This window comes from Phyllobates terribilis, unplaced genomic scaffold (genome assembly GCF_046119375.1).
Source record: "Phyllobates terribilis strain yellow unplaced genomic scaffold, ASM4611937v1 Scaffold_9__5_contigs__length_417890890, whole genome shotgun sequence".
NCBI lineage: Eukaryota > Metazoa > Chordata > Amphibia > Anura > Dendrobatidae > Phyllobates > Phyllobates terribilis.
Window position 1 is genome coordinate 22,101,538 of NW_027362769.1, and position 25,713 is coordinate 22,127,250.

At 42.2% G+C, this 25,713-nt stretch overlaps 1 protein-coding gene across 2 annotated transcripts in view; it reads right to left on the bottom strand.

Annotated features, from left to right (window-relative positions):
* Positions 1-3,655: 3,655 nt before the first annotated feature.
* LOC141161493 (carboxypeptidase O-like) overlaps positions 3,656-25,713 on the bottom strand; it is a 165,115-nt gene continuing 143,057 nt past the window's right edge. For both annotated transcript variants that reach the window (XM_073646336.1, XM_073646337.1), the window contains exons 10-11: positions 13,478-13,562; positions 3,656-4,450 (exon numbers count right to left, since the gene is read on the bottom strand). In XM_073646336.1, coding sequence (XP_073502437.1) covers positions 4,179-4,450; positions 13,478-13,562 — 357 coding nt within the window. In that variant the 3' untranslated portion in view covers positions 3,656-4,178. The remainder of the gene's footprint in view (positions 4,451-13,477; positions 13,563-25,713) is intronic.

Here is a 25,713-nt window from a genome sequence, read left to right on the forward strand (position 1 = left end):
GCTCGAGTCTCCACCCAATATGCTTCGCGGCTAAAAAAACCTTGGGGGGATTGCCTGCCATGCACGAGCGATACACGCATGTTTTTTTTGGGGTGTCTAATAACCATGAAACATGCGGGCGGGGACTCAAGCATTTCACTTAAGCACCCGTGATACATGGTGCATACCTGAGTACCCAATGCAAACTCAAGTAGTGAGCACTTGCGCTCAAGACTAATGACAACTTATACAATATGATGACCTAATGTCATCAAATTCTGTGTCGTACCTCTGGGTTCAAAATGTTCACTATACCCCTTGATAAAATCCTTGAGGGGTGTAGTTTCCAAAATGGGGTCACTTGTGGGAGGTTTCCACTATTTAGGCAGATCAGGGGCTTGCCAAACACGACATGGCGTCTGCTCTCGATTCCAGCCGATTTTGCGTTCAAAAAGTCACACATGTGCTCCTTCCCTTCTGAACTCTGCCGTGCGCCCAAACACTGTATTTTCCCCACATATGGGGTATTGGCGTACTCAGGAGAAATTGCACAAAAGTTTTTGGGGTCCATTTTCTCCTGTTACCCTTGTGAAAATAAAAAAATTGGGGCTAAAACATTTTTGTGGAAAAAGTTTGATTTTTTTACTTTCACGGCTCCATGTTATAAACTTCTGTAAAGGACTTGGGGGTTTAAGGTGCTCACCACACATCTAGATAAGTTCCCTGAGGGGTCTAGTTTCCAAAATGGTGTCACTTGTGGGGGGTTTCCACTGTTTAGGCACATCAGGGGCACATCCGCTAATTATTCAAGCAAATTTTACAATCAAAAAGTCAAATGGCGCTCCTTCCCTTCTGAACCCTGCTGTGTGCCCAAACAGTGGTTTTCCCCACATATGGGGTATCTGCTAACTCAGGAGAAATTGCACAACAAACTGCATAGTGCAATGTCTTCTGTTACCCTTATAAAAATGCAAAAGTGGGGTCTGAAAAACATTTTTGTGGGAAAAATGTGAAAATTTTATTTTTATGGCTCAATGTTATAAACTTCTGTGAAGCACCTGTGGGTTCAAGGTGCTCACCACACATCTATATAGGTTCCCTGAGGGGTCTAGTTTCCAAAATGGTGTCACTTGTGGGGGGTTTCCACTGTTTAGGCACATCAGGGGCTTCCCAAATGCAACATGGCGTCCGCTAATTATTCAAGCAAATTTTACATTCAAAAAGTTAAATGGCACTCCTTCCCTTCTAAACCCTGCCGTGCACCCAAACAGTGTTTTTTCCCCACATATGGGGTATCTGCGTGCCCAGGGGACATTGCACAACAAATTTTGTGGTCCATTTTTTCCTGTTACCCCTGCAAAAATAAAACAATTGGGTCTAAATTAACATTTTTGTGAAAAAAGTTAAATATTAATTTTTTTCTTCCACATTCCAAAAATTCCTGTGAAGCACCTGAAGGGTTAATAAAGTTCTTGAATGTGGTTTTGAGCACCTTGAGGGGTGCAGTTTTTAGAATGGTGTCACTTTTGGGTATTTTCTCTCATAAAGACTCCTCAAAGTGACTTTTAAAAAAAATGGTTTTGTAAATTTTGTTGGAAAAATGAGAAATCGCTGGTCAAATTATAGCTCCCCAATAAAAAAAAATTTTGGTTCCAAAAATTGTGCTGATGTAAAGTAGACATGTGGGAAATGTTATTTATTAATTATTTTGTGTGACATATCTCTCTTATTTAAGGGCATAAAAATTAAAATGTTGAAAATTGCAAAATTTTCAAAATTTTTGCCAAATTTCCGTTTTTTTCACAAATAAACGCAAGTGATATCGAATAAATTTTACCACAATCATGAAGTACAATATGTCGCGAAAAAACATTCTCAGAATCAGGGGAATCCGTTGAAACGTTCCAGAGTAATTACCTCATAAAGTGACAGTGGTCAGAATTTTAAAAATTGGCCTGGTCATTAACGTGCAAACCACCTTGGGTAGAAAGTTGCCATTTGAAATAACTTCAGTTTTGTGCCATGTCTGTGATCTGCTTTTTTTTAACAACATTAAACAACTGAATAAACATCCTCCAAGCCTGGTGATTCCATAATTTTTGCCAGGGGTTGTATGGCTGCTTTTTTACTGAGGAGGAAACCAGATAACCGGGGGAAACCCCCACAAACATGGGGAGAACATACAAACTACTTGCCGATGTTGTTCTTGGTGGGATTTGAACCCAGGCAAAGATCCCAGCGCTGCAAGGCTGCAGTGCTAACCACTGAGTCACCGTGCTGCCCTCTTCATTCTCCCTCTGATATCTAACATACTGGAGAAACTTGCACCTACTGCCACTCAATATCTTCAGCTCCTTTGTGAGAAACTAATGTTTGGGCAGCCACTCAGTTTACCAAATAAAATTCCTGAGAAGGAAATTCTGGATGGCTTTGCTTCTGGTACTGGGTGCTCTGCTAATACCATGACATGCCATAATTCACTGGAAATATTTCAGTCTGGTTGGAGACAAGCTCATTGCCACAGAAAAGTACCAGCAGAAAGCTAAGGAGATGGTAGCCACTATCATCATAATGGAGTTAGCTCATTGTCTAGGAGACCGACCACTGTTGCTGTCTACCTTGTGAACATTGTGTTGAAGCTTGCAAGGTGTCATGGGTTTACCATGACAGAGAGTAGCCAGAAGACCGCAGCGTCTGATTCCTCCCACTCCTGCATTCATTAGAAGCCTTTTGCCTTCATATTAATCAGTGTAGTGGTTCATCTGCTCAGTTGTGAGCTCCTGGAAGCTTACTTTCATTTAAGCTCTCAGCAGATTTGTCCCATGCATCTCTATTTACTGTGTAACTCTGTATCTCAAACCTTGAAAAGGAAGCTGAAGACCCATTTCTTATGACAAGGGTACAATCTGCAGTAACCCTTGCTCCAGCATACCGCTGCACGACCAGCTGTACCTTGACCTACTGTATTCTCACCCATCCCTTGTAGATTGTTTGTGCACCCTCGCGGGTACGTTCCTCATTCCTCTTGTACCAGTGGGTGAAACCCTTTTGACATGTAAAGCGCCACAGAATAAATGTCGCTGTAATAACAATAATAATTATAATACTTGTACACTGGGTCAATTGATCGCACTTTCCTGGTGTCTGCTCCTAATTTGATGTGTTTTGGCAGCTTTTGGGCAAATTTGAAGGTGTTGCGTGTGCGCTTGCTTTGCCCCCCATTGAATCCTATGGTGTTCGGCAATGTTCGGCGAATATTCAACGAATAAATCGGCGAATGTTGCAAATTCGACCATTGTAAGCGAAACCGAACATTGAAACATTTGCTCATTTCTACTCACCTGAACACTCCCCTTTTTTCTGTTTTAAAAAGATAAGTGACACAGCTTATCAAAAGAACAATATTACATTTATAATTGAAGGAATAATATTATTATTTTTACACCTACTACATATTGGGATAGGATCTTCGAAATGGGAATACCCCTTAAAAAGTTTCTCAGCCAAAATGCAAACTCTTGGGCTCCTTTCTGTCATGCCATTTTGATGCTGATGTTATGCGCCAGAGAAGCCTTTGACCCCTCATAGACCATGGCCTGGCGCAATGGCTACCTTTGTACCCAGTCAAGATATACCAATTCTTGAATAAAAAAATAGCAGAAAAAAAGACAAAAGCTTTTGTTCCTTTCTTTTTAATAATAATTGACACCATTAAGATTATAGAATTTTGTAGGCAGACAAAGAACTAAAATATTATAGGGATTGTAAGGGACTAACATATGGATAACCTATGTAAGGGAAAGGTATGAACATCAGATCGGTGGAGATCCAAAACCTGGTATTCCCAACGATCAACTGTTATCTGCTTTGGTGGTGCCCAAATATAAACAATGTATGGAATGGAACCACACAACGTAATGCATTGTTTAGTGGCTGCTACATAATACTACACTTTATCTCCTATTCAGTTGAAAGGACGGTTATCTGTATTACATGCGAGCAGACACTAAATAACATATAGAGTTACAGTATTCCGTACTGTACATTATTTCTAACTCAGCCACAACCAGTTCAGATAACAGCTTATTGGTGGGGGATTCTGATGCTTGGCCCTTCAATGATCATATATAGTGATCTATCCTTCATATAGGTCAGCTATGCAATGTTTATTGGCAGCGTACTAGCTATTTAAAATACTATCAATATAAAGAATAGTATGCGCCAATGACTATTGAAAAACTCAGATTAATCCACAAAGTGCCAGGTGATATACTTGATGCACTATTAAAATGTTTTTCATTCAGATAGTTGATAATGGATAAGATCCCAGCTGTTGCCTCTTCACATGTCGGTTGAATCAGGGCTTCAGGAAGAATAAATCCATAAGTTCCATTATCCCGCAGCTCAAATGTGTATGTAAAAGGAATTCCTAGATCTGTAGCCCAATCCCTTGATGAACCAGAGTTATTATCTGTGTAAAATAATATGAGTGAACAGATTAATTGAAAGCATTATACCCCATTCTTTCCAATAATAACAGCAGTCCAAAAAAATGTAAAAGATTTTTACCACAAAATTATGTAATGTCAAATAAAACTGGATTGGTAGTAGCAAGCATTTGGCACATATTGTAACAGAAATCATGTATGGGCTCAAAATATGCACTCAAGATGACACAAGATGGCATGTGCCTTGTACCTAGTTTTTTTTGTATCTGAGAATAGAGTCTCTAAGCTCTTGAGTGTCCCTTGGAAGTCTGGGTTCTGGTACCTGACCCGAAGTTTATTCCAAAGTTCGGGTCTACTACGGGCAGAGAATAAAACATACGTAACTACACATGTGCCCGGGAAATGTCATTATGGCTCCTTTTCACCGAAATCAAATTGACGGAATGCATCTGCAGTTATTTTTCTTTTTATGCAGAGTTAGCACACCCGACCCACCTATCTCACTCCCCCCCATCCCAGCTCTGTAGCTCTGAACCTTTGCATTTCCTGGGCCTGAGTTAGACTATATACCTCAGTCTCTGTGTATCCTATTATGTGCATAATAATCTCAAGTCTCCTATGTAATATACACTGCTCAAAAAATAAAGGGAACACTCAAATAACACATCCTAGATCTGAATGAATGAAATATTCTCACTGAATACTTTATTCTACACAAAGTTGAATGTGCTGACAACAAAATCACACAAAAATCATCAATGGAAATCAAATTTAATAACCAATGGAGGCCTGGATTTGGAGTCACCCCCAAAATTAAAGTGGAAAAACACACTACAAGCTGATCCAACTTTGATGTAATGTCCTTAAAACAAGTCAAAATGAGGCTCATTATTGTGTGTGGCCTCCACGTGCCTGTATGACCTCCCTACAATGCCTGGGCATGCTCCTGATGAGATTGCGGATGGTCTCCTGTGGGATCTCCTCCCAGACCTGGACTAAAGCATCCGCCAGCTCTTGGACAGTCTGTGGTGCAACGTGACGTTGGTGGATGGAGCGAGACATGATGTCCCAGATCTGCTCAATCGGATTCAGGTCTGGGGAACGGGCGGGCCAGTCCATAACTTCAATGCCTTCATCTTGCAGGAACTGCTGACACACTCCAGCCACATGAGGTCTGGCATTGTCCTGCATTAGGAGGAACCCAGGGCCAACCGCACCAGCATATGGTCTCACAAGGGGTCTGAGGATCTCATCTCAGTACCTAATGGCAGTCAGGCTACCTCTGGCGAGCACATGGAGGGCTGTGTGGATCTCCAAAGAAATGCCACCCAACCCCATTACTGAGCCACTGCCTAACCGGTCATGCTGAAGGATGTTGCAGGCAGCAGATCACTCTCCACGGCGTCTCCAGACTCTGTCACATCTGTCACATGTGCTCAGTGTGAACCTGCTTTCATCTGTGAAGAGCACAGGGCGCCAGTGGCGACTTTGCCAATCCTAGTGTTCTGTGACAAATGCCAAGCGTCCTGCACGGTGTTGGGCTGTGAGCACAACCCCCATCTGTGGACGTCGGGCCCTCATACCACCCCCATGGAGTCGGTTTCTAACTGTTTGTGCAGACACATGCACATTTGTGGCCTGCTGGAAGTCATTTTGCAGGGCTCTGGCAGTGCTCCTCCTGTTCCTCCTTGCACAAAGGCGGAGATAGCGGTCCTGCTGCTCTACTGTTGCACTCCTACGGCCCCCTCCATGTCTCCTGGTGTACTGGCCTGTCTCCTGCTAGTGCCTCCAGCCTCTGGACACTACGCTGACAGACACAGCAAACCTTCTTGCCACAGCTCGCATTGATGTGCCATCCTGGATGAGCTGCACTACCTGAGCAAATTCTGTGGGTTGTAGAGTCCGTCTCATGCTACTACGAGTGTGAAAGCACAACCAACATTCAAAAGTGACCAAAACATCAGCCAGAAAGCATAGGTAGTGAGAAGTGGTCTGTGGTCCCCATCTGCAGAACCACTCCTTTATTGAGGGTGTCTTGATAATTGCCAATAATTTCCATCTATTGTCTATTCCATTTGCACAACAGCATGTGAAATTGATTGTCAATCAGTGTAGCTTCCTAAGTGGACAGTTTTATTTCACAGAAGTTTGATTTACTTGGAGTTATATTATGTTGTTTAAATGTTCCCTTTATTCTTTTGAGCAGTATATATACATGACATATGAGACATAAGACTGCTGTATGCATCATAGGGTACACTGAGCCTGGTGTATGTACATATATACATACAACAGTCTCAGTGTCTCCTATGGGATGTATGCAGTATATACAGCAGACTCAGTGTTTATTCTGTATTCTTTACAGCAGTTTTATTGCATACAGCATTCTCATTGTATTACATGCGATGTATATACAGCAGTCTCAGTGTCTACTATGTGATGTATATACATCCTCTTTCATTGCAGAGAGACATTGAGAGTGCTGTATACATCATAGGATAGACTGAGATTGGTGTATACACATACACTGTTTGCTATGATGTAACAGCAGTCTCGGTGTCTCCTGTGTGAAATATAACAGTGCATGTGTCTGCACAAATGGTTAGAAACCGACTTCATGAGGGTGGCATGAGGGCCCGACGTCCACAGATGGGGGTTGTGCTCACAGCCCAACACCGTGCAGGACGCTTGGCATTAACCACAGAACAACAGGATTGGCAAAGACGCCACTGGCGCCCTGTGCTCTTCACAGATTAAAGCAGGTTCACACTGAGCACATGTGACAGACATGACAGAGTCTGGAGACCCCGTGGAGAGTGATCTGCTGCCTGCAACATTCTTCAGCCTGACCGGTTTGGCAGTGTGTCAGTAATGGTGTGGGGTGGCATTTCTTTGGAGGGCCACACAGACCTCCATGTGCTTGCCAGAGGTAGCCTGACTGCCATTAGGTACCGAGATGAGATCCTCAGACCCCTTGTGAGACCATATGCTGGTGCGGTTGGCCCTGGGTTCCTCCTAATGCAGGACAATGCCAGACCTCATGTGGCTGGAGTGTGTCAGCAGTTCCTGCAAGATGAAGGCATTGAAGCTATGTACTGGCCCGCCCGTTCCCCAGACCTGTATCCGATTGAGCAGATCTGGGACATCATGTCTCGCTCCATCCACCAACGTCACGTTGCGCCACAGACTGTCCAGGAGTTGGCGGATGCTTTAGTCCAGGTCTGGGAGGACATCCCACAGGAGACCATCCGCAATCTCATCAGGAGCATGCCCAGGCATTGTAGAGAGGTCATACAGGCACGTCGAGGCCACACATAATACTGAGCCTCATTTTGACTTGTGTTAAGGACATTACATCAAAGTTGGATCAGCCTGTAGTGTGTTTTTCCACTTTAATTTTGGGGGTGACTCCAAATCCAGGCCTCCATTGGTTAATAAATTTGATTTCCATTGATGATTTTTGTGTGATTTTGTTGTCAGCACATTCAACTTTGTACAGAACAAAGTATTCAATGAGAATATTTCATTCATTCAGATCTAGGATGTGTTATTTGAGTGTTCCCTTTATTTTTTTGAGCAGTGTATTTGTATATACTGTATATATATATATATATATATATATATATATATATATATATATATATGTATATATACACACCGGTATATATATTCATCAGTTTTTCCTATGCTGTATACTGCAGTCTCAGTGTATCCTTTGTGATGTACATACAACATTCACAATAAATCCTATGTGATGCGTACAGTAGTTTCAGTGTCTCCTATGTGATATAGACAGCAATCTCAAGGTATCCTAAGTGATGTATGTAAAGCAGTGTCAGTGTCCCCTATGTGATATATATATAGCAATCTCAGTGTCTCATATGTGATATACATATATATTTTCTTACATCACATAAGAGATACTGAGACTGCTGTATAGATAATAGGATACACTGAGACTGTTGTACATGCATATTTATATACATCAGTCTCAGTTTTTCCTATGGTGTATACTGCAGTCTTAGTATCTCCTATGTGATGTGTGTACAGCAGTCTCATACATACAAATACACATGGCAGTCTTGGTGTCTCTGCTTTTTATACGTCACATAGGAGATATTGCGACTGCTGAATACATCATATCAAACACTAAGACTGATGTGTCTATATACATGTATATTGAGCAGTCTCAGTGTATCCTATTATTTATACAACATGTCTCCTTTGTCATATATACAGGAGTCTCATATCTCCTATGTGATGTATATACGGCATTCTCAGTGTCATCTCTCTGATGTGTATATATAGCAATCTCAGTGTCTTCTACGTGATGTTTATACAACAGTATTGGTGAATCCTATGTGATGTATAAACAGCAGTCTCAGTGTGTCCTGTGTGATGTATGCACAACAGGGTCTTAGTGTCTTTTATCAGATGTATATACAGCAGTCTCATACGTTATGTAAACAGCAGTCTCAATGTATCCTTTGTTATGTATACAACAGAGTCCAATTATATCTTATTTAATCTATACAGCAGTCTCAGTGCCTCCTATGTAACATATGTACAGCAGTATCAGATTATCCTATGTGATGTATATTCAATAGGGTCTCAGTGCCTCTTATATAATGTATACTGCAGTCTCAGTGTCTCCTATGTGATGTACAGTACAGACCAAAAGTTTGGACACACCTCATTTAAAGATTTTCCTTGTTTACTTGTGTACCTCTATTTCACTATATATGTACTGTTTGCATGAAATCTATATATATATATTTTTTTTCATTCAACTTGAAAATTTAATAAAAAAATATTTGAATATATAAAGATTTTTCTGTATTTTCATGACTATGAAAATTGTACATTCAAACTGAAGACATCAAAACTATGAATTAACACATGTGGAATTATATACTTAACAAAAAAGTGTGAACCAACTGAAAATATGTATTATATTCTAGGGTCTTCAAAGTAGCCACCTTTTGCTTTGATGATTGCTTTGCACACTCTTGGCATTCTCTTGATGAGTTTCAAGAGGCTGTCACTGGAAATGGTTTTCACTTCACAGGTGTGCCCTGTCAGGTTTAATAAGTGGGATTTCTTGCCTTATAAATGGGGTTGGGACCATCAGTTGTGTTGTGCAGAAGTCTGGTGGACGCACAGCTGATAGTCCTACTGAACAGACTGTTAGAATTTGTATTATGGCAAGAAAAAAGCAGCTAAGTAAAGAAAAACGAGTGGCCATCATTACTTTAAGAAATGAAGGTCAGTCAGTGCGAAAAATTGGGAAAACTTTGAAAGTGTCCCCAATTACGGTTGCAAAAACCATCAAGCGCTACAAAGAAACTGGCTCACATGAGGACCGCCCCAGGAAAGGAAGACCAAGAGTCACCTCTGCTTCTGAGGATAAGTTTATCCGAGTCACCAGCCTCAGAAATCGCAGGTTAACAGCAGCTCAGATTAGAGACCAGGTCAATGCCACACAGAGTTCTAGCAGCAGACACATCTCTTAAACAACTGTTAAGAGGAGACTTTGTGCAGCAGGCCTTCATGGTAAAATAGCTGCTAAGAAACCACTGCTAAGGACAGGCAACAAGCAGAAGAGACTTGTTTGGGCTAAAGAACACAAGGAATGGACATTAGACCAGTGTAAATCTGTGCTTTGGTCTAATGAATCCAAATTTGAGATCTTTGGTTCCAACCACCGTGTTTTTGTGCGACGCAGAAAAGGTGAACGGATGGACTCTACAGGCCTGGTTCCCACCATGAAGCATGGAGGAGGAGGTGTGATGGTGTGGGGCAGCTTTGCTGTTGACACTGTTGGGGATTTAGTCAAAATTGAAGGCATACTGAACCAGCATGGCTACCACAGCATCTTGCAGCGGCATGCTATTCCATCCGGTTTGCGTTTAGTTGGACCATCGTTTATCTTTCAACAGGACAATGACCCCAAACACACCTCCAGGCTGTGTAAGGGCTATTTGACCAAGAAGGAGAGTGATGGGGTGCTACACCAGATGACCTGGCCTCTACAGTCACCAGACCTGAACCCAATCGAGATGGTTTAGGGTGAGCTGGACCGCAGAGTGAAGGCGAAAGGGCCAACAAGTGCTAAGCATCTCTGGGAACTCCTTCAAGATTGTTGGAAGACCATTTTCGGTGACTACCTCTTGAAGCTCGCCAAGAGTGTGCAAAGCAGTCATCAAAGCAAAAGGTGGCTACTTTGAAGAACCTAGAATATAAGACATATTTTCAGTTTTTTCACACTTTTTTGTTAAGTATATAATTCCACATGTGTTAATTCATAGTTTTGATGCCTTCAGTGTGAATGTACAATTTTCATAGTCATGAAAATACAGAAAAATCTTTAAATGAGAAGGTGTGTCCAAACTTTTGGTCTGTACTCTATACACGACAGTCTCAGTGTATCCTATGTGATGTATAGAGCAGAGTCTCAGTATACCCTAGTAAAGTATATATGTGAGGGTCTCAGTGTCTCCTATATGATGTATACAGCAGTCTCAGTGTCTCCTATGTCATGTATAGATTATAAAACAGTCTCTGTGTATTCTATGTGAGGCAAACAGCAGTCTCAGTGTCTCTTATGTAATGTATATACAGAAGTCTCAGTTTCCCTTTTGTAATGTATACAACAGTCTCAGTGTATCATATGTGATGTATACAGCACAGTCCCAATGTTTCCTTTTCGAAGTACATACCAGACCCATTGTAGAATTTTATTCTACATTTTCTACATTAGTGTTTACAATTTTGGGACTTACTCAACAATTTGAAAACTCTCTGAACAGACCACTGCATAATTAGGATTATTACAAAAGGAATTTTTACGCATCTGTGGTGTCAGAAATCATGAAAATTATGCATAGACTTTTTATATTCTCTTGCTCATCAGCTTTAGTTTGTTACGCTCGCAGGTGGTGCATTTGGTTTGTGGACCCACTGTGGCAAGGACCAAACATAATCCGTAGGGGCGTAACTAAGCAGTTACCTTGGTGTTTACTGGAGCCTCTAGTGGTGAGGTCAGGCTTGTAGCTGTGGCTGGTAGCTGTCAGGTGCCACTCCAGGGCAGCGTCCGACTGTAGCAGCTGACCACAAGGGTCAACGACATTAATTCAGATTCCTGGACAGGGCAGGACGGCAACTTGAGGCAGGAACAGACTGTGCAGATAGGACAGCCACTGGGACAGGTTCAGACTTTGCAGACAAGATGGCCACTGGGACAGGTTCAGACTGTGCAGTTAGGATGGCCACTTGTGAAACAGCTCATGTACCGCCAATGTGGCCACAGGGTACCGATACAGCAGACGCTGTTTCAGGGTAACGTATAACCTAGATATGACTACAGGGACAGTACAGGATAGGGAAACACTATAATAGACTATGGAACACTGGATATGGGAATAGATTTAACTAACTAGGGACAGGGGACCCGGTAACAGACAGTTGCACACACCAAACCACCTAAAAGTAACTATAGGGGTTGCTCAGGCACCTTCCTATTGGGTGGGTGCCTATTTTACAAGATGATTCCCAGTTATTGGCTAGGAGACATCTTGCAGGTGTTCACATTAGGTAAATGCCTCTCAGCTGTTAGCTGGAGGCATTTACTACATGGGTACGCTGCCCCTTTAAGAGCAGGGAAGCACGTGCACGTGCACACTAGGTGCGCAGCCGAGAGACAGTGCGGCGGGCATTTGAGGAAGACAGAAAGCACAACGGGACCGCTTCCACTTCGGAGGGCTGGGGGTGATGAGTAAGCCAGTGTCCCTGCCTGGAGGGGAAAGGGGATACCGTGCAGGGACGCTATATAGTATTTGTGAATTCGATGTGTGGCCCAAGACAATACTTCTTCAGATGGACATCAATGGTTTATTCCCATCAAGACCTTTTTGCAAGTTAATATTTTCACTTTCTCTTCAAAGAGCGATACATTTTTTAGTTTTCTGTCTATATAGTCATATGATGGCTTGTTTTTTGTGGAAAGAGTTAAAGTTTTGATTGATATAATTTATTTTATCATAAATTTTACTGTAAAATAAGCTCCAAATGCGTTAAAATAGTGAAAAAAAATTACAATTTACTGTGCAGTAAAAATGAACTGGAAACATCATTCCTCAGGGCTATATTATTATACAAATACCAAACTTGGAAAGTTTATTTTTTATTTAAGTATTAAAGAAATTCCAGAAATTTGTAAAAAAAACAAAAACTGGCCTGTCACCATTTTCTTAGACTAGTAACAATCAAGCTTAATTTTTGTGTTGAGAGTTGACAATTTTATTGATTACAATTTATTGTACATACAACATTTTGATAGCTTCTCTTTGCATTTTTTATTGGAGACACAGCAACTGAATACACACAATTCTAGAGTTTAGATTTTCTTCACTTTACGCTCTTTATAGTACAGTTTATTTCGTTTTATATTTTGTTACATCACACTTTTATGATTGCGGAGATACCAAATATGTTTATTTTTCAATTTTTCTATTTTTAAAAGGGGAAAAGGATGATTATAATTATTATTTTTTATATATATTTTTCAAAACATTTTTTTTTTACTTTCATTTTAGTTCACTAAGTACTTGAACATGTGATCATCTGTTCTACATACTGCAATACCACAGTATTGGAGTATATTGCTAAAAATCAAGGTCTCGCATACCTCTTAATAAATCAGGCACATCTGAAAAGTGGCATGCGGCTACGTGCGTCTTGCAATGAATCTTACTCCACTCAGGGATTGAAGATTTCACCATATTTCTGGTGTAAGGAATTAGATAAGCTGTGGCATCACACTCCCATTTTGCCCCTGCCCCAGCCCACTTTGGCAGAGCTGGGGTGTGGTGGCCCCAGTGTGGAAATAGCGTGAAAATGTCAAAAGTCACTATTTTTGTGCAACCTCAAATTTTGCAACTTATCAAAGTGTTTTGTGTAAAATTTATGGCGAAAATACATTGGTAATTCAGGGTCTTTGTACCTAATGAACAACATGAAAATGCGAACATTTATTTGTGTTATAGACTTACACAGTATTTGTGATGCAGATCCATATTTATACTGAGCACCATGAGTTTCTGCAATTTTGATAGCCGCCATCTTCCCGACTGACAACTGTAGAAAAAATATTTAATATGTAAAATTTTGACTTATTGTCTATTTACATGAACATCATTTTAGAGAATATTCCCATGGTCTAAACATCTGTATTTTTGTTGCGATCTGGTAGATCTAAACAATTATAGCTTGATGGTAAACAATTGCATTTGCTAGGTAGCATTTTGTGATTATTTGTTATGAAATGTGTTTATATTAGTGATGATCGAGCGTGCTTGGTTAACCCTTTCACCGAGCACGCTCGGGTGCTGCCCGAGTATTTTCGACGTGCTCGACAACTATGTACGAGCCGCCGTGGCTGCATGTGTCGTGGCTGTTAGACAGCTGCGACACATGCAGGGATTGCCTGTTTGTTAGACAGCTGCGACACATGCAGGGATTGCCTAACAGCCCCGACACATGCAGCCGCGGTGGCTTGAACAAAGTTGTCGAGCACGCCAAAAATACTCGGGCAGCACACGAACGCGCTCTGTGAAAGGGTTAACAGAGCACGCTCGATCATCACTAGTTTGTATAAATTGATAGAACTCAACACTTCTTACAATCTTATTGATTTCAGGAGGACACTGACCATTGTGATTGAAAATCCACAGCTCTATTTCAATCTGCTATGCTTTTCTTTTCCAAGTTTTTCTGTTTTATTCTGAAGCTAGTCATTTGTGACCTTTGGGACAGTATTTGTACTGTGAATTCAGAGCAGGAGAGCACATCTAACATTTGTAAAGGAAATGTATCACTTATATTTGTTTTTTATATTTAGAACCACTGTACCATACTTTAATTTGTGCTGAAATAAAAACCTTACACCTTACAAATGAATTTGTCCACATATGGCGCACAAGAGCAATTAAAAACCCTTGTTAAGCAAATGAACAAGAATTAGACTTTATTGGAGGATACTGCTACTGGCTCAAAGGCATCAAGATTTTCTTGAGATATTATAGACTACTGGCAGAAGAAGGTGTATGAATGGAAAAGAAGAAGAGAAAACATTACCCACAAACCCCTCTTTAAAAAAAATTATGAGTTCCAGTACAAAAAAGTGGGTTGTGCTCAAAGAGTTACCGTACCTCTGCAGATATTGATGACACAGATGAAATAATGACCTTGATTAATGAAGACATTGATTAAAGATTTTGTACTGTTTAAAACAATCTTTGTCGTAAACAATTTTTCCTGGAAATGTTCAGTTAGAAAGCACTTTAGAGCTTGTAGGAGAAATGTACAGTAAGATGGTACTCTGAATCTGGAAAAATATTTTCCAAGTGTCAAATTCCAAGTGTCATTAACTGCACCCCTAAAGGTGATCAAAACCACATTCAATAAGTTTATTAACCCCTCAGGTGCTTCACAGGAATTTTTGGAATGTGGAAGAAAAAATTAACATTTTACTTTTTTCACAAAAATGTTACTTTAGACCCCAATTTTTTTATTTTTGCAAGGGTATCAGGATAAAATTGACCCAAAAATGTGTTGTGCAATTCCTCCTGAGCACGATAATACCTTATATGTGGGGGAAAACCACTGTTTGGGCACACGGCAGGGCTCGGAAGGGAAGGAGTGCCATTTGACTTTTTGAATGTAAAATTTGCTTAAATAATTAGCGGACTCAATGTTGCGTTTGGGGAGCCCCTGATGTGCCTAAACAGAAGTGAAAAACACCCACAAGTGGCCACATTTTGGAAACTGAACCCCTCAAAGAACTTATATAGATGTGTGGTGAGCCCCTTGAACCCCCAGGTGCTTCACAGACGTTTATAACATTCTGTTATGTTCTGCTACCAGAGCTAAGGAAAGAGAGGAGATCTGTCCCTACGATAGAACTCAGCTTAATCCCTACGATGTAGCAGGGAACCTGATCCTGCGATCAGACCTGCTAAAGTCCTAAGCTAGTCTGTACGGAGACCTATAGATGTGGGGAAGGAATCCCTACAAGTACTAAGGACTGGGAGGAAAATGGGACACCTCCTAACAGAAATAGTAGCAGACAAACGAACAAACAAAATATATAGAACATAGAGGTCCGTAGACCAAGCAAACTAACAGAGTTAGATACAGAGCACAGGCTAGCTAGAAAGTAGTTAAACAATGAAGTCCAGCAAAGCCAGAATGGCGGAGCAGGATTAAATAGGCCAACAAGGTCATGTGACCAGCAAAGGAAAAAACCTAAGAGCAAGGTTCTAACAGCACCCCCCCTTCTAAGAGGATCCTCCGGATCCCCTAGGACGAGGCTTATCAGGAAATCTCCTGTGAAACGCTCTGATAAGTCTGGATGCGGAAACATCATCCGACCTCACCCAAGAGTTATCCTCGGGTCCGAAACCTTTCCAGGCCACAAGATACTGCAAACTACCTCTATACTGTCTAGAGTTAAGGATGCGAGAAATTTCATATTCCCCGTCCTCCACCACCGGAGGAACAGAGGCAGAGGCGTCACAATCCGATACAACAGCTTTTTTCAACAGAGAGACATGAAATACCGGATTAATTCTCCAGGAGGTAGGAACCTCCAACCTAACAGCAGATTGGTTGACAACCTGAAGCACCTTAAAGGGCCCTACAAACTTGGGACCCAATTTCTTAGAAGGAATCCTCAACCGCAGATTCCTAGAGGACAACCAAACCATGTCACCAACAGCGAACAAAATCTCCTGTCGTTTCCTATCAAAGTAGTCTTTAGATTTTCTGTTGGCCTCCTGAAGATTACCACGCACATCCGTCCAAACTCTCTCCAAATCACCGGAAAAATTCTCCTCCTCAGGCACGGCAGATCCCAACTTGGAGAACGACCCAAACAACGGATGTCTCCCAGAACAACAAAAAAAGGGCGAACAACCAGCAGAAGAAGATGTATGATTGTTCAGAGCAAATTCAGCAAGTGGCAGAAACTCAGACCACCCCTCTTGATTGTCTGCCACAAAACAACGCAAGAACTGCTCAACATCCTGGTTTTTCCTTTCTGTCTGGCCATTAGATTCAGGATGATATCCGGACGAGAACGACAAATGAACTCCCAACCTGTCACAAAAGGCGCGCCAAAAACGAGCCACGAACTGAGGTCCCCTATCAGAAACAATGTCAGTAGGAACGCCATGAAGTCTGACAATTTCCTTGACAAAGGCCTTAGCGAGAGTCTTAGCGCAGGGCAGTTTGACGAAGGGAACCAAGAGACACATCTTGCTAAAACGGTCCACGACCACCCAGATGACAGTAAAACCCTCAGAGGGGGGAAGGTCAGTTATAAAGTCCATAGCCAAATGTGTCCAAGGAGCACTGGGAACCTCCAAAGGACAAAGCAACCCCGCAGCAGGAGTATGTGAGGACTTAGATCTAGCACATATAGTACATTGGCGCACCCACTTAATGACTTCCTTCTGCCATTCAGGCCACCAAAAACTGCGACCCACCAGTCTCTTGGTCTCAGAGATTCCGGGATGACCTGCCAACCGAGATTCGTGACACTCAACAAACAAATCTCTCCTAAAGGTCCCAGGCACAAACAACCTCCCATGAGGAGTGTTAGATGGGGCATTCTCCTGTGCTTTAAGAATCTCATCTTCCAAAACGGAGTCCAAAGCAGCTATCACAACACCTTCTTGTAAAATGTTCTCCTCTTTCTCAGCACCGACTATGGGAGAAAAACTGCGAGACAAGGCATCCGCCTTAACATTCTTAGTACCAGGAATGTAAGTAACGGAGAAATTAAACCGCGAGAAAAACAGTGCCCACCTAGCCTGACGGGCATTCAGGCGCTTGGCAGCATCAAGATATATCAGATTTTTATGATCCGTAAGAGCCTGAACGGGAAATTCCGCACCTTCCAAGAAGTGGCGCCAGTGTTCAAATGCGAGTTTAATAGCCAATAATTCCCGATTACCAATATCGTAATTCAGTTCAGTCTCCGAAAATTTTTTTGAAAAAAAGGCACAGGGATGTAATCCATCCCCGTTATCCTGAGACAATACTGCGCCAACCCCCACAGAGGAAGCATCAACCTCAACCAAAAACGGCTTAGTCACATCAGGCTGCATAAGGATGGGAGCAGAGGTGAACCTCTCCTTGAGATACACAAAAGCTTCAATGGCCTCAGAAGACCACTGAACCGCATCAGCACCTTTCCTGGTGAGATCGGTCAGAGGTTTGACAATACTAGAAAAATTTTTTATGAATTTTCTGTAGTAATTGGCGAAACCCAAAAACCTCTGTATCGATTTCAAAACAATAGGCCTAGGCCATTCCTGTACAGCTTGAACTTTAACCGGGTCCATCTCAAAACCTTCGCTGGAGATAATGTAGCCCAAAAAACTAATTCTCTGTACAGCGAACTCACATTTCTCCAGCTTAGCAAAAAGCGAATTGTCCATCAATAACTGTAATACCTCACGTACGCTCCGCCAATGAGACTCCAGATCCGGCGAATAAATCAAAATGTCATCCAAATACACAACCAAATTTTTGCCGATCAAAGGTCTAAGGATGTCATTAATAAGATTCTGAAAAAATGCAGGAGCATTAGTAAGACCAAAAGGCATAACCAGATTCTCAAAATGACCCACAGGAGTGTTAAAAGCAGTCTTCCATTCGTCACCCTCCTTCATGCGCAACAGATTGTATGCCCCCTTAAGGTCAATTTTAGAGAACCACTTGGCCCCCATTAACTGGTTAAACAGATCAAGAATCAATGGCAGTGGGTAAGGATTGCGTACAGTAATTTTGTTAATCTCACGAAAATCCAGACAAGGACGTAAACCGCCGTCCTTTTTTTTTACAAAAAAAAATCCAACCGCCACAGGAGACTTAGAGGGCCTAATGTGACCGGCGGCCAAACTTGTCTGTATGTATTCCTCCAAAGCCTTTCTCTTAGGAATAGTAAGGTTAAATAAACGACTTTTAGGAAGAGTCGCTCCAGGGACAAATTCAGTAGAACAATCATAGTCTCTATGGGGAGGCAAAACCTGCGATTCCTTCTCAGAAAAAACTCTCCAAAAATCCTGAATAGGAACAGGCAATTCTCCCCTATCCAAAGCTGCAATACGCCCGTTACAACACTTGTCATAACATTTATGGCTCCAGGATTTAATTTCACTGGTAGACCAATCCAGTACAGGATTGTGAAATTTTAACCAGGGCAATCCCAATATTACTGGAGAAGGCAAGTTATTCAACACTACCAAATCCAATTTCTCATGGTGAACACCATTAATAGTGAGAGGAAATTCACAGACCTTGAGAGTAATATTCTTCAAAGGGGAACCATCCACAGAAACCACAGCAATGGGGGATGATAAAGGTTCGGGTTTTAAATTGAGTCTTTCCAAGAATCCCCCATCAATAACATTCAGAGTAGACCCACAATCAACAAACACCCGAAATTCCATTAATTTTTCCTGAGCAATCGTGGAAGCAGCTAAAAATACACCCTTGGAATTTAAACAGGCAATACGGGCATGACTGACCATTTTTTTTTCTTTCTTGATACGAAGCTCACAGTCTTTAATTAAATGACCAGATTTTCCGCAATAGAAACACAAGCCTTCAGAAAATCTGCGATCTTTTTCTTGAGAGCGAGGTGCCATCGCTCCAATCTCCATCGATTCACCACTGTTAGTACACACATTCTCATAACCAGAAACTGACATAGCAGAGGATTTGTTCTCATTAACCCTTGCACGCAGTCTCCTATCCACCCGTATAGCTAATTGCATAGCCTGTTGAAAATCTTCAGGTGTAGGATAAGCAATTAGCAGGTCTTTAACCCTTTCACTGAGCCCAGCAAGAAATAGACTTTTCAGAGCAGAATCGATCCACCCTGTTTGAGTAGACCATCGACGGAAATGAGTACAATATTTTTCTACATTACCTGATCCCTGTCTCAAACGTCTTAACTCAGTCTCAGCTGATGAGACACGGTCAGGATCATCATATAATAGTCCCAAAGCAGACAAAAAAACTATCCACTGAACTGAAGCATGTATCACTAGGTTGCAAAGAAAAGGCCCACTCCTGAGGCTCTTTGCGCAAAAGTGACATTATAAACCCTATGCGCTGGGAATCATCCCCAGAGGACTTGGGTCTCAAACGAAAATACAATAAGCTAGCATTTTTAAATGAAAAAAAATTCTCGGTGTTCACCAAAAAATAAATCCGGCAAACGTACCTTAGGCTCCAAGAAATGTGCTCCAGGACAGTTACTCACGTGCTGACGGAGCTCAGTCACCTCCAGAGAGAGTCCCTGCAGGTGTTTAGCCAAATCCAGAACCGACACCATGATGAAACAGAAAAAAAAATCTTTCCTTAGAGCATTTGCTGGGCTGCACTTACTGTTATGTTCTGCTACCAGAGCTAAGGAAAGAGAGGAGATCTGTCCCTACGATAGAACTCAGCTTAATCCCTACGATGTAACAGGGAACCTGATCCTGCGATCAGACCTGCTAAAGTCCTAAGCTAGTCTGTACGGAGACCTATAGATGTGGGGAAGGAATCCCTACAAGTACTAAGGACTGGGAGGAAAATGGGACACCTCCTAACAGAAATAGTAGCAGACAGACGAACAAACAAAATATATAGAACATAGAGGTCCGTAGACCAAGCAAACTAACAGAGTTAGATACAGAGCACAGGCTAGCTAGAAAGTAGTTAAACAATGAAGTCCAGCAAAGCCAGAAGGGCGGAGCAGGATTAAATAGGCCAACAAGGTCATGTGACCAGCAAAGGAAAAAACCTAAGAGCAAGGTTCTAACAGTATCCCCACTTCTAAGAGGATCCTCCGGATCCCCTAGGACCAGGCTTATCAGGAAATCTCCTGTGAAACGCTCTGATAAGTCTGGATGCGGAAACATCATCCGACCTCACCCAAGAGTTATCCTCGGGTCCGAAACCTTTCCAGGCCACAAGATACTGCAAACTACCTCTATACTGTCTAGAGTTAAGGATGCGAGAAATTTCATATTCCCCGTCCTCCACCACCGGAGGAACAGAGGCAGAGGCGTCACAATCCGATACAACAGCTTTTTTCAACAGAGAGACATGAAATACCGGATTAATTCTCCAGGAGGTAGGAACCTCCAACCTAACAGCAGATTGGTTGACAACCTGAAGCACCTTAAAGGGCCCTACAAACTTGGGACCCAATTTCTTAGAAGGAATCCTCAACCGCAGATTCCTAGAGGACAACCAAACCATGTCACCAACAGCGAACAAAACCTCCTGTCGTTTCCTATCAAAGTAGTCTTTAGATTTTCTGTTGGCCTCCTGAAGATTACCACGCACATCCGTCCAAACTCTCTCCAAATCACCGGAAAAATTCTCCTCCTCAGGCACGGCAGATCCCAACTTGGAGAACGACCCAAACGACGGATGTCTCCCAGAACAACAAAAAAAAGGCGAACAACCAGCAGAAGAAGATGTATGATTGTTCAGAGCAAATTCAGCAAGTGGCAGAAACTCAGACCACCCCTCTTGATTGTCTGCCACAAAAAAACGCAAGAACTGCTCAACATCCTGGTTTTTCCTTTCTGTCTGGCCATTAGATTCAGGATGATATCCGGACGAGAACGACAAATGAACTCCCAACCTGTCACAAAAGGCGCGCCAAAAACGAGCCACGAACTGAGGTCCCCTATCAGAAACAATGTCAGTAGGAATGCCATGAAGTCTGACAATTTCCTTGACAAAGGCCTTAGCGAGAGTCTTAGCGCAGGGCAGTTTGACGAAGGGAACCAAGTGACACATCTTGCTAAAACGGTCCACGACCACCCAGATGACAGTAAAACCCTCAGAGGGAGGAAGGTCAGTTATAAAGTCCATAGCCAAATGTGTCCAAGGAGCACTGGGAACCTCCAAAGGACAAAGCAACCCCGTAGCAGGAGTATGTGAGGACTTAGATCTAGCACATATAGTACATTGGCGCACCCACTTAATGACTTCCTTCTGCCATTTAGGCCACCAAAAACTGCGACCCACCAGTCTCTTGGTCTCAGAGATTCCGGGATGACCTGCCAACCGAGATTCGTGACACTCAACAAACAAATCTCTTCTAAAGGTCCCAGGCACAAACAACCTCCCATGAGGAGTGTTAGATGGGGCATTCTCCTGTGCTTTAAGAATCTCATCTTCCAAAACGGAGTCCAAAGCAGCTATCACAACACCTTCTTGTAAAATGTTCTCCTCTTTCTCAGCACCGACTATGGGAGAAAAACTGCGAGACAAGGCATCCTCCTTAACATTCTTAGTACCAGGAATGTAAGTAACGGAGAAATTAAACCGCGAGAAAAACAGTGCCCACCTAGCCTGACGGGCATTCAGGCGCTTGGCAGCATCAAGATATATCAGATTTTTATGATCCGTAAGAACCTGAATGGGAAATTCCGCACCTTCCAAGAAGTGGCGCCAGTGTTCAAATGCGAGTTTAATAGCCAATAATTCCCGATTACCAATATCATAATTCAGTTCAGTCTCCGAAAATTTTTTTGAAAAAAAGGCACAGGGATGTAATCCATCCCCGTTATCCTGAGACAATACTGCGCCAACCCCCACAGAGGAAGCATCAACCTCAACCAAAAACGGCTTAGTCACATCAGGCTGCATAAGGATGGGAGCAGAGGTGAACCTCTCCTTGAGATACACAAAAGCTTCAATGGCCTCAGAAGACCACTGAACCGCATCAGCACCTTTCCTGGTGAGATCGGTCAGAGGTTTGACAATACTAGAAAATTTTTTTATGAATTTTCTGTAGTAATTGGCGAAACCCAAAAACCTCTGTATCGATTTCAAACCAATAGGCCTAGGCCATTCCTGTACAGCTTGAACTTTAACCGGGTCCATCTCAAAACCTTCACTGGAGATAATGTAGCCCAAAAAACTAATTCTCTGTACAGCGAACTCACATTTCTCCAGCTTAGCAAAAAGCGAATTGTCCATCAATAACTGTAATACCTCACGTACGCTCCGCCAATGAGACTCCAGATCCGGCGAATAAATCAAAATGTCATCCAAATACACAACCACATTTTTGCCGATCAAAGGTCTAAGGATGTCATTAATAAGATTCTGAAAAAATGCAGGAGCATTAGTAAGACCAAAAGGCATAACCAGATTCTCAAAATGACCCACAGGAGTGTTAAAAGCAGTCTTCCATTCGTCACCCTCCTTCATGCGCAACAGATTGTATGCCCCCTTAAGGTCAATTTTAGAGAACCACTTGGCCCCCATTAACTGGTTAAACAGATCAGGAATCAATGGCAGTGGGTAAGGATTGCGTACAGTAATTTTGTTAATCTCACGAAAATCCAGACAAGGACGTAAACCGCCGTCCTTTTTTTTTACAAAAAAAAATCCAACCGCCACAGCAGACTTAGAGGGCCTAATGTGACCGGCGGCCAAACTTGTCTGTATGTATTCCTCCAAAGCCTTTCTCTCAGGAATAGTAAGGTTAAATAAACGACTTTTAGGAAGAGTCGCTCCAGGGACAAATTCCATAGAACAATCATAGTCTCTATGGGGAGGCAAAACCTGCGATTCCTTCTCAGAAAAAACTCTCCAAAAATCCTGAATAGGAACAGGCAATTCTCCCCTATCCAAAGCTGCAATACGCCCGTTACAACACTTGTCATAACATTTATGGCTCCAGGATTTAATTTCACTGGTAGACCAATCCAGTACAGGATTGTGAAATTTTAACCAGGGAAATCCCAATATTACTGGAGAAGGCAAGTTATTCAACACTACCAAATCCAATTTCTCATGGTGAACACCATTAATAGTGAGAGGAAATTCACAGACCTTGAGAGTAATATTCTTCAAAGGGGAACCATCCACAGAAACCACAGCAATGGGGGATGATAAAGGTTCGGGTTTTAAATTGAGTCTTTCCAAGAATCCCCCATCAATAACATTCAGAGTAGACCCACAATCAACAAACACCCGAAATTCCATTAATTTTTCCTGAGCAATCGTGGAAGCAGCTAAAAATACACCCTTGGAATTTAAACAGGCAATACGGGCATGACTGACCATTTTTTTTTCTTTCTTGATACGAAGCTCACAGTCTTTAATTAAATGACCAGATTTTCCGCAATAGAAACACAAGCCTTCAGAAAATCTGCGATCTTTTTCTTGAGAGCGAGGTGCCATCGCTCCAATCTCCATCGATTCACCACTGTTAGTACACACATTCTCATAACCAGAAACTGACATAGCAGAGGATTTGCTCTCATTAACCCTTGCACGCAGTCTCCTATCCACCCGTATAGCTAATTGCATAGCCTGTTGCAAATCTTCAGGTGTAGGATAAGCAATTAGCAGGTCTTTAACCCTTTCACTGAGCCCAGCAAGAAATAGACTTTTCAGAGCAGAATCGTTCCACCCTGTTTGAGTAGACCATCGACGGAAATGAGTACAATATTTTTCCACATTACCTGATCCCTGTCTCAAACGTCTTAACTCAGTCTCAGCTGATGAGACATGGTCAGGATCATCATATAATAGTCCCAAAGCAGAAAAAAAACTATCCACTGAACTGAAGCATGTATCACTAGGTTGCAAAGAAAAGGCCCACTCCTGAGGCTCTTTGCGGAAAAGTGACATTATAAACCCTATGCGCTGGGAATCATCCCCAGAGGACTTGGGTCTCAAACGAAAATACAATAAGCAAGCATTTTTAAATGAAAAAAATTCTCAGTGTTCACCAAAAAATAAATCCGGCAAACGTACCTTAGGCTCCAAGAAATGTGCTCCAGGACAGTTACTCACGTGCTGACGGAGCTCAGTCACCTCCAGAGAGAGTCCCTGCAGGTGTTTAGCCAAATCCAGAACCGACACCATGATGAAACAGAAAAAAAAATCTTTCCTTAGAGCATTTGCTGGGCTGGACTTACTGTTATGTTCTGCTACCAGAGCTAAGGAAAGAGAGGAGATCTGTCCCTACGATAGAACTCAGCTTAATCCCTACGATGTAACAGGGAACCTGATCCTGCGATCAGACCTGCTAAAGTCCTAAGCTAGTCTGTACGGAGACCTATAGATGTGGGGAAGGAATCCCTACAAGTACTAAGGACTGGGAGGAAAATGGGACACCTCCTAACAGAAATAGTAGCAGACAGACGAACAAACAAAATATATAGAACATAGAGGTCCGTAGACCAAGCAAACTAACAGAGTTAGATACAGAGCACAGGCTAGCTAGAAAGTAGTTAAACAATGAAGTCCAGCAAAGCCAGAATGGTGGAGCAGGATTAAATAGGCCAACAAGGTCATGTGACCAGCAAAGGAAAAAACCTAAGAGCAAGGTTCTAACACATTCAGCCGTAAAAATAAAATTTTCACATTTTTCCCACAAAAATGTTTTCAGCCCCCAATTTTACATTTTCATAAGCGTAACAGGAGAAATTGCACTATGCATTATGTTGTACAATTTCTCCTGAGTATGCCGATACCCAATATGTGGAGAAAAAACACTGTTTGGGTGCACGGCAAGGTTCAGAAGGGAAGGAGCACTGTGTGACTTTTTGAACGCAAAATTGACTGGAATCGAGAGCAGACGCCGTGTTGCATTTGGGGAGTCCCTAATGTGCCTAAACAGTGGAACCCCCACCCCCCAAGTGACTCCATTTTGGAAACTAGACCCCTCAAGGATTTTATCAAGGGGTATAGTGAACATTTTAACCCAGAGGTACGACACAGAATTTGATGACATTAGGTCATCATATTGAATAAATTGTCATTAGTCTTGAGCGCCAGTGCTCGCTACTTGAGTATGCATGGGGTACTTGGGTATGCAACAAGTATCACGGGTGCTCAAGTGACATGCTTGAGTCTCCGCCCCGCATGTTTCACGGTTGTTAGACACCCAAAAAAAATATGCAGGGATTGCCCATGCATGGCAGACACTCCTCACATGTTTTTTTTTGGCTGTATAACAGCCACAAAATATAGGGGGCGGAGACTCGAGCATGTCACTCGAGCACCCGCGATACTCGGTGCATACCCGAGCACCCGATAAAAATCAAGTAGCGAGCACTCGCAATCAGCTATAGTCACCATATCGTCGTCATTTTTTTTCTTTACTTTTGAAAAAATCCCAACCCTAACACAACCCTAACCCCAACCCTAGCCCAACCCTAACCCTAGCCCAACACTAACCCTATCCCTA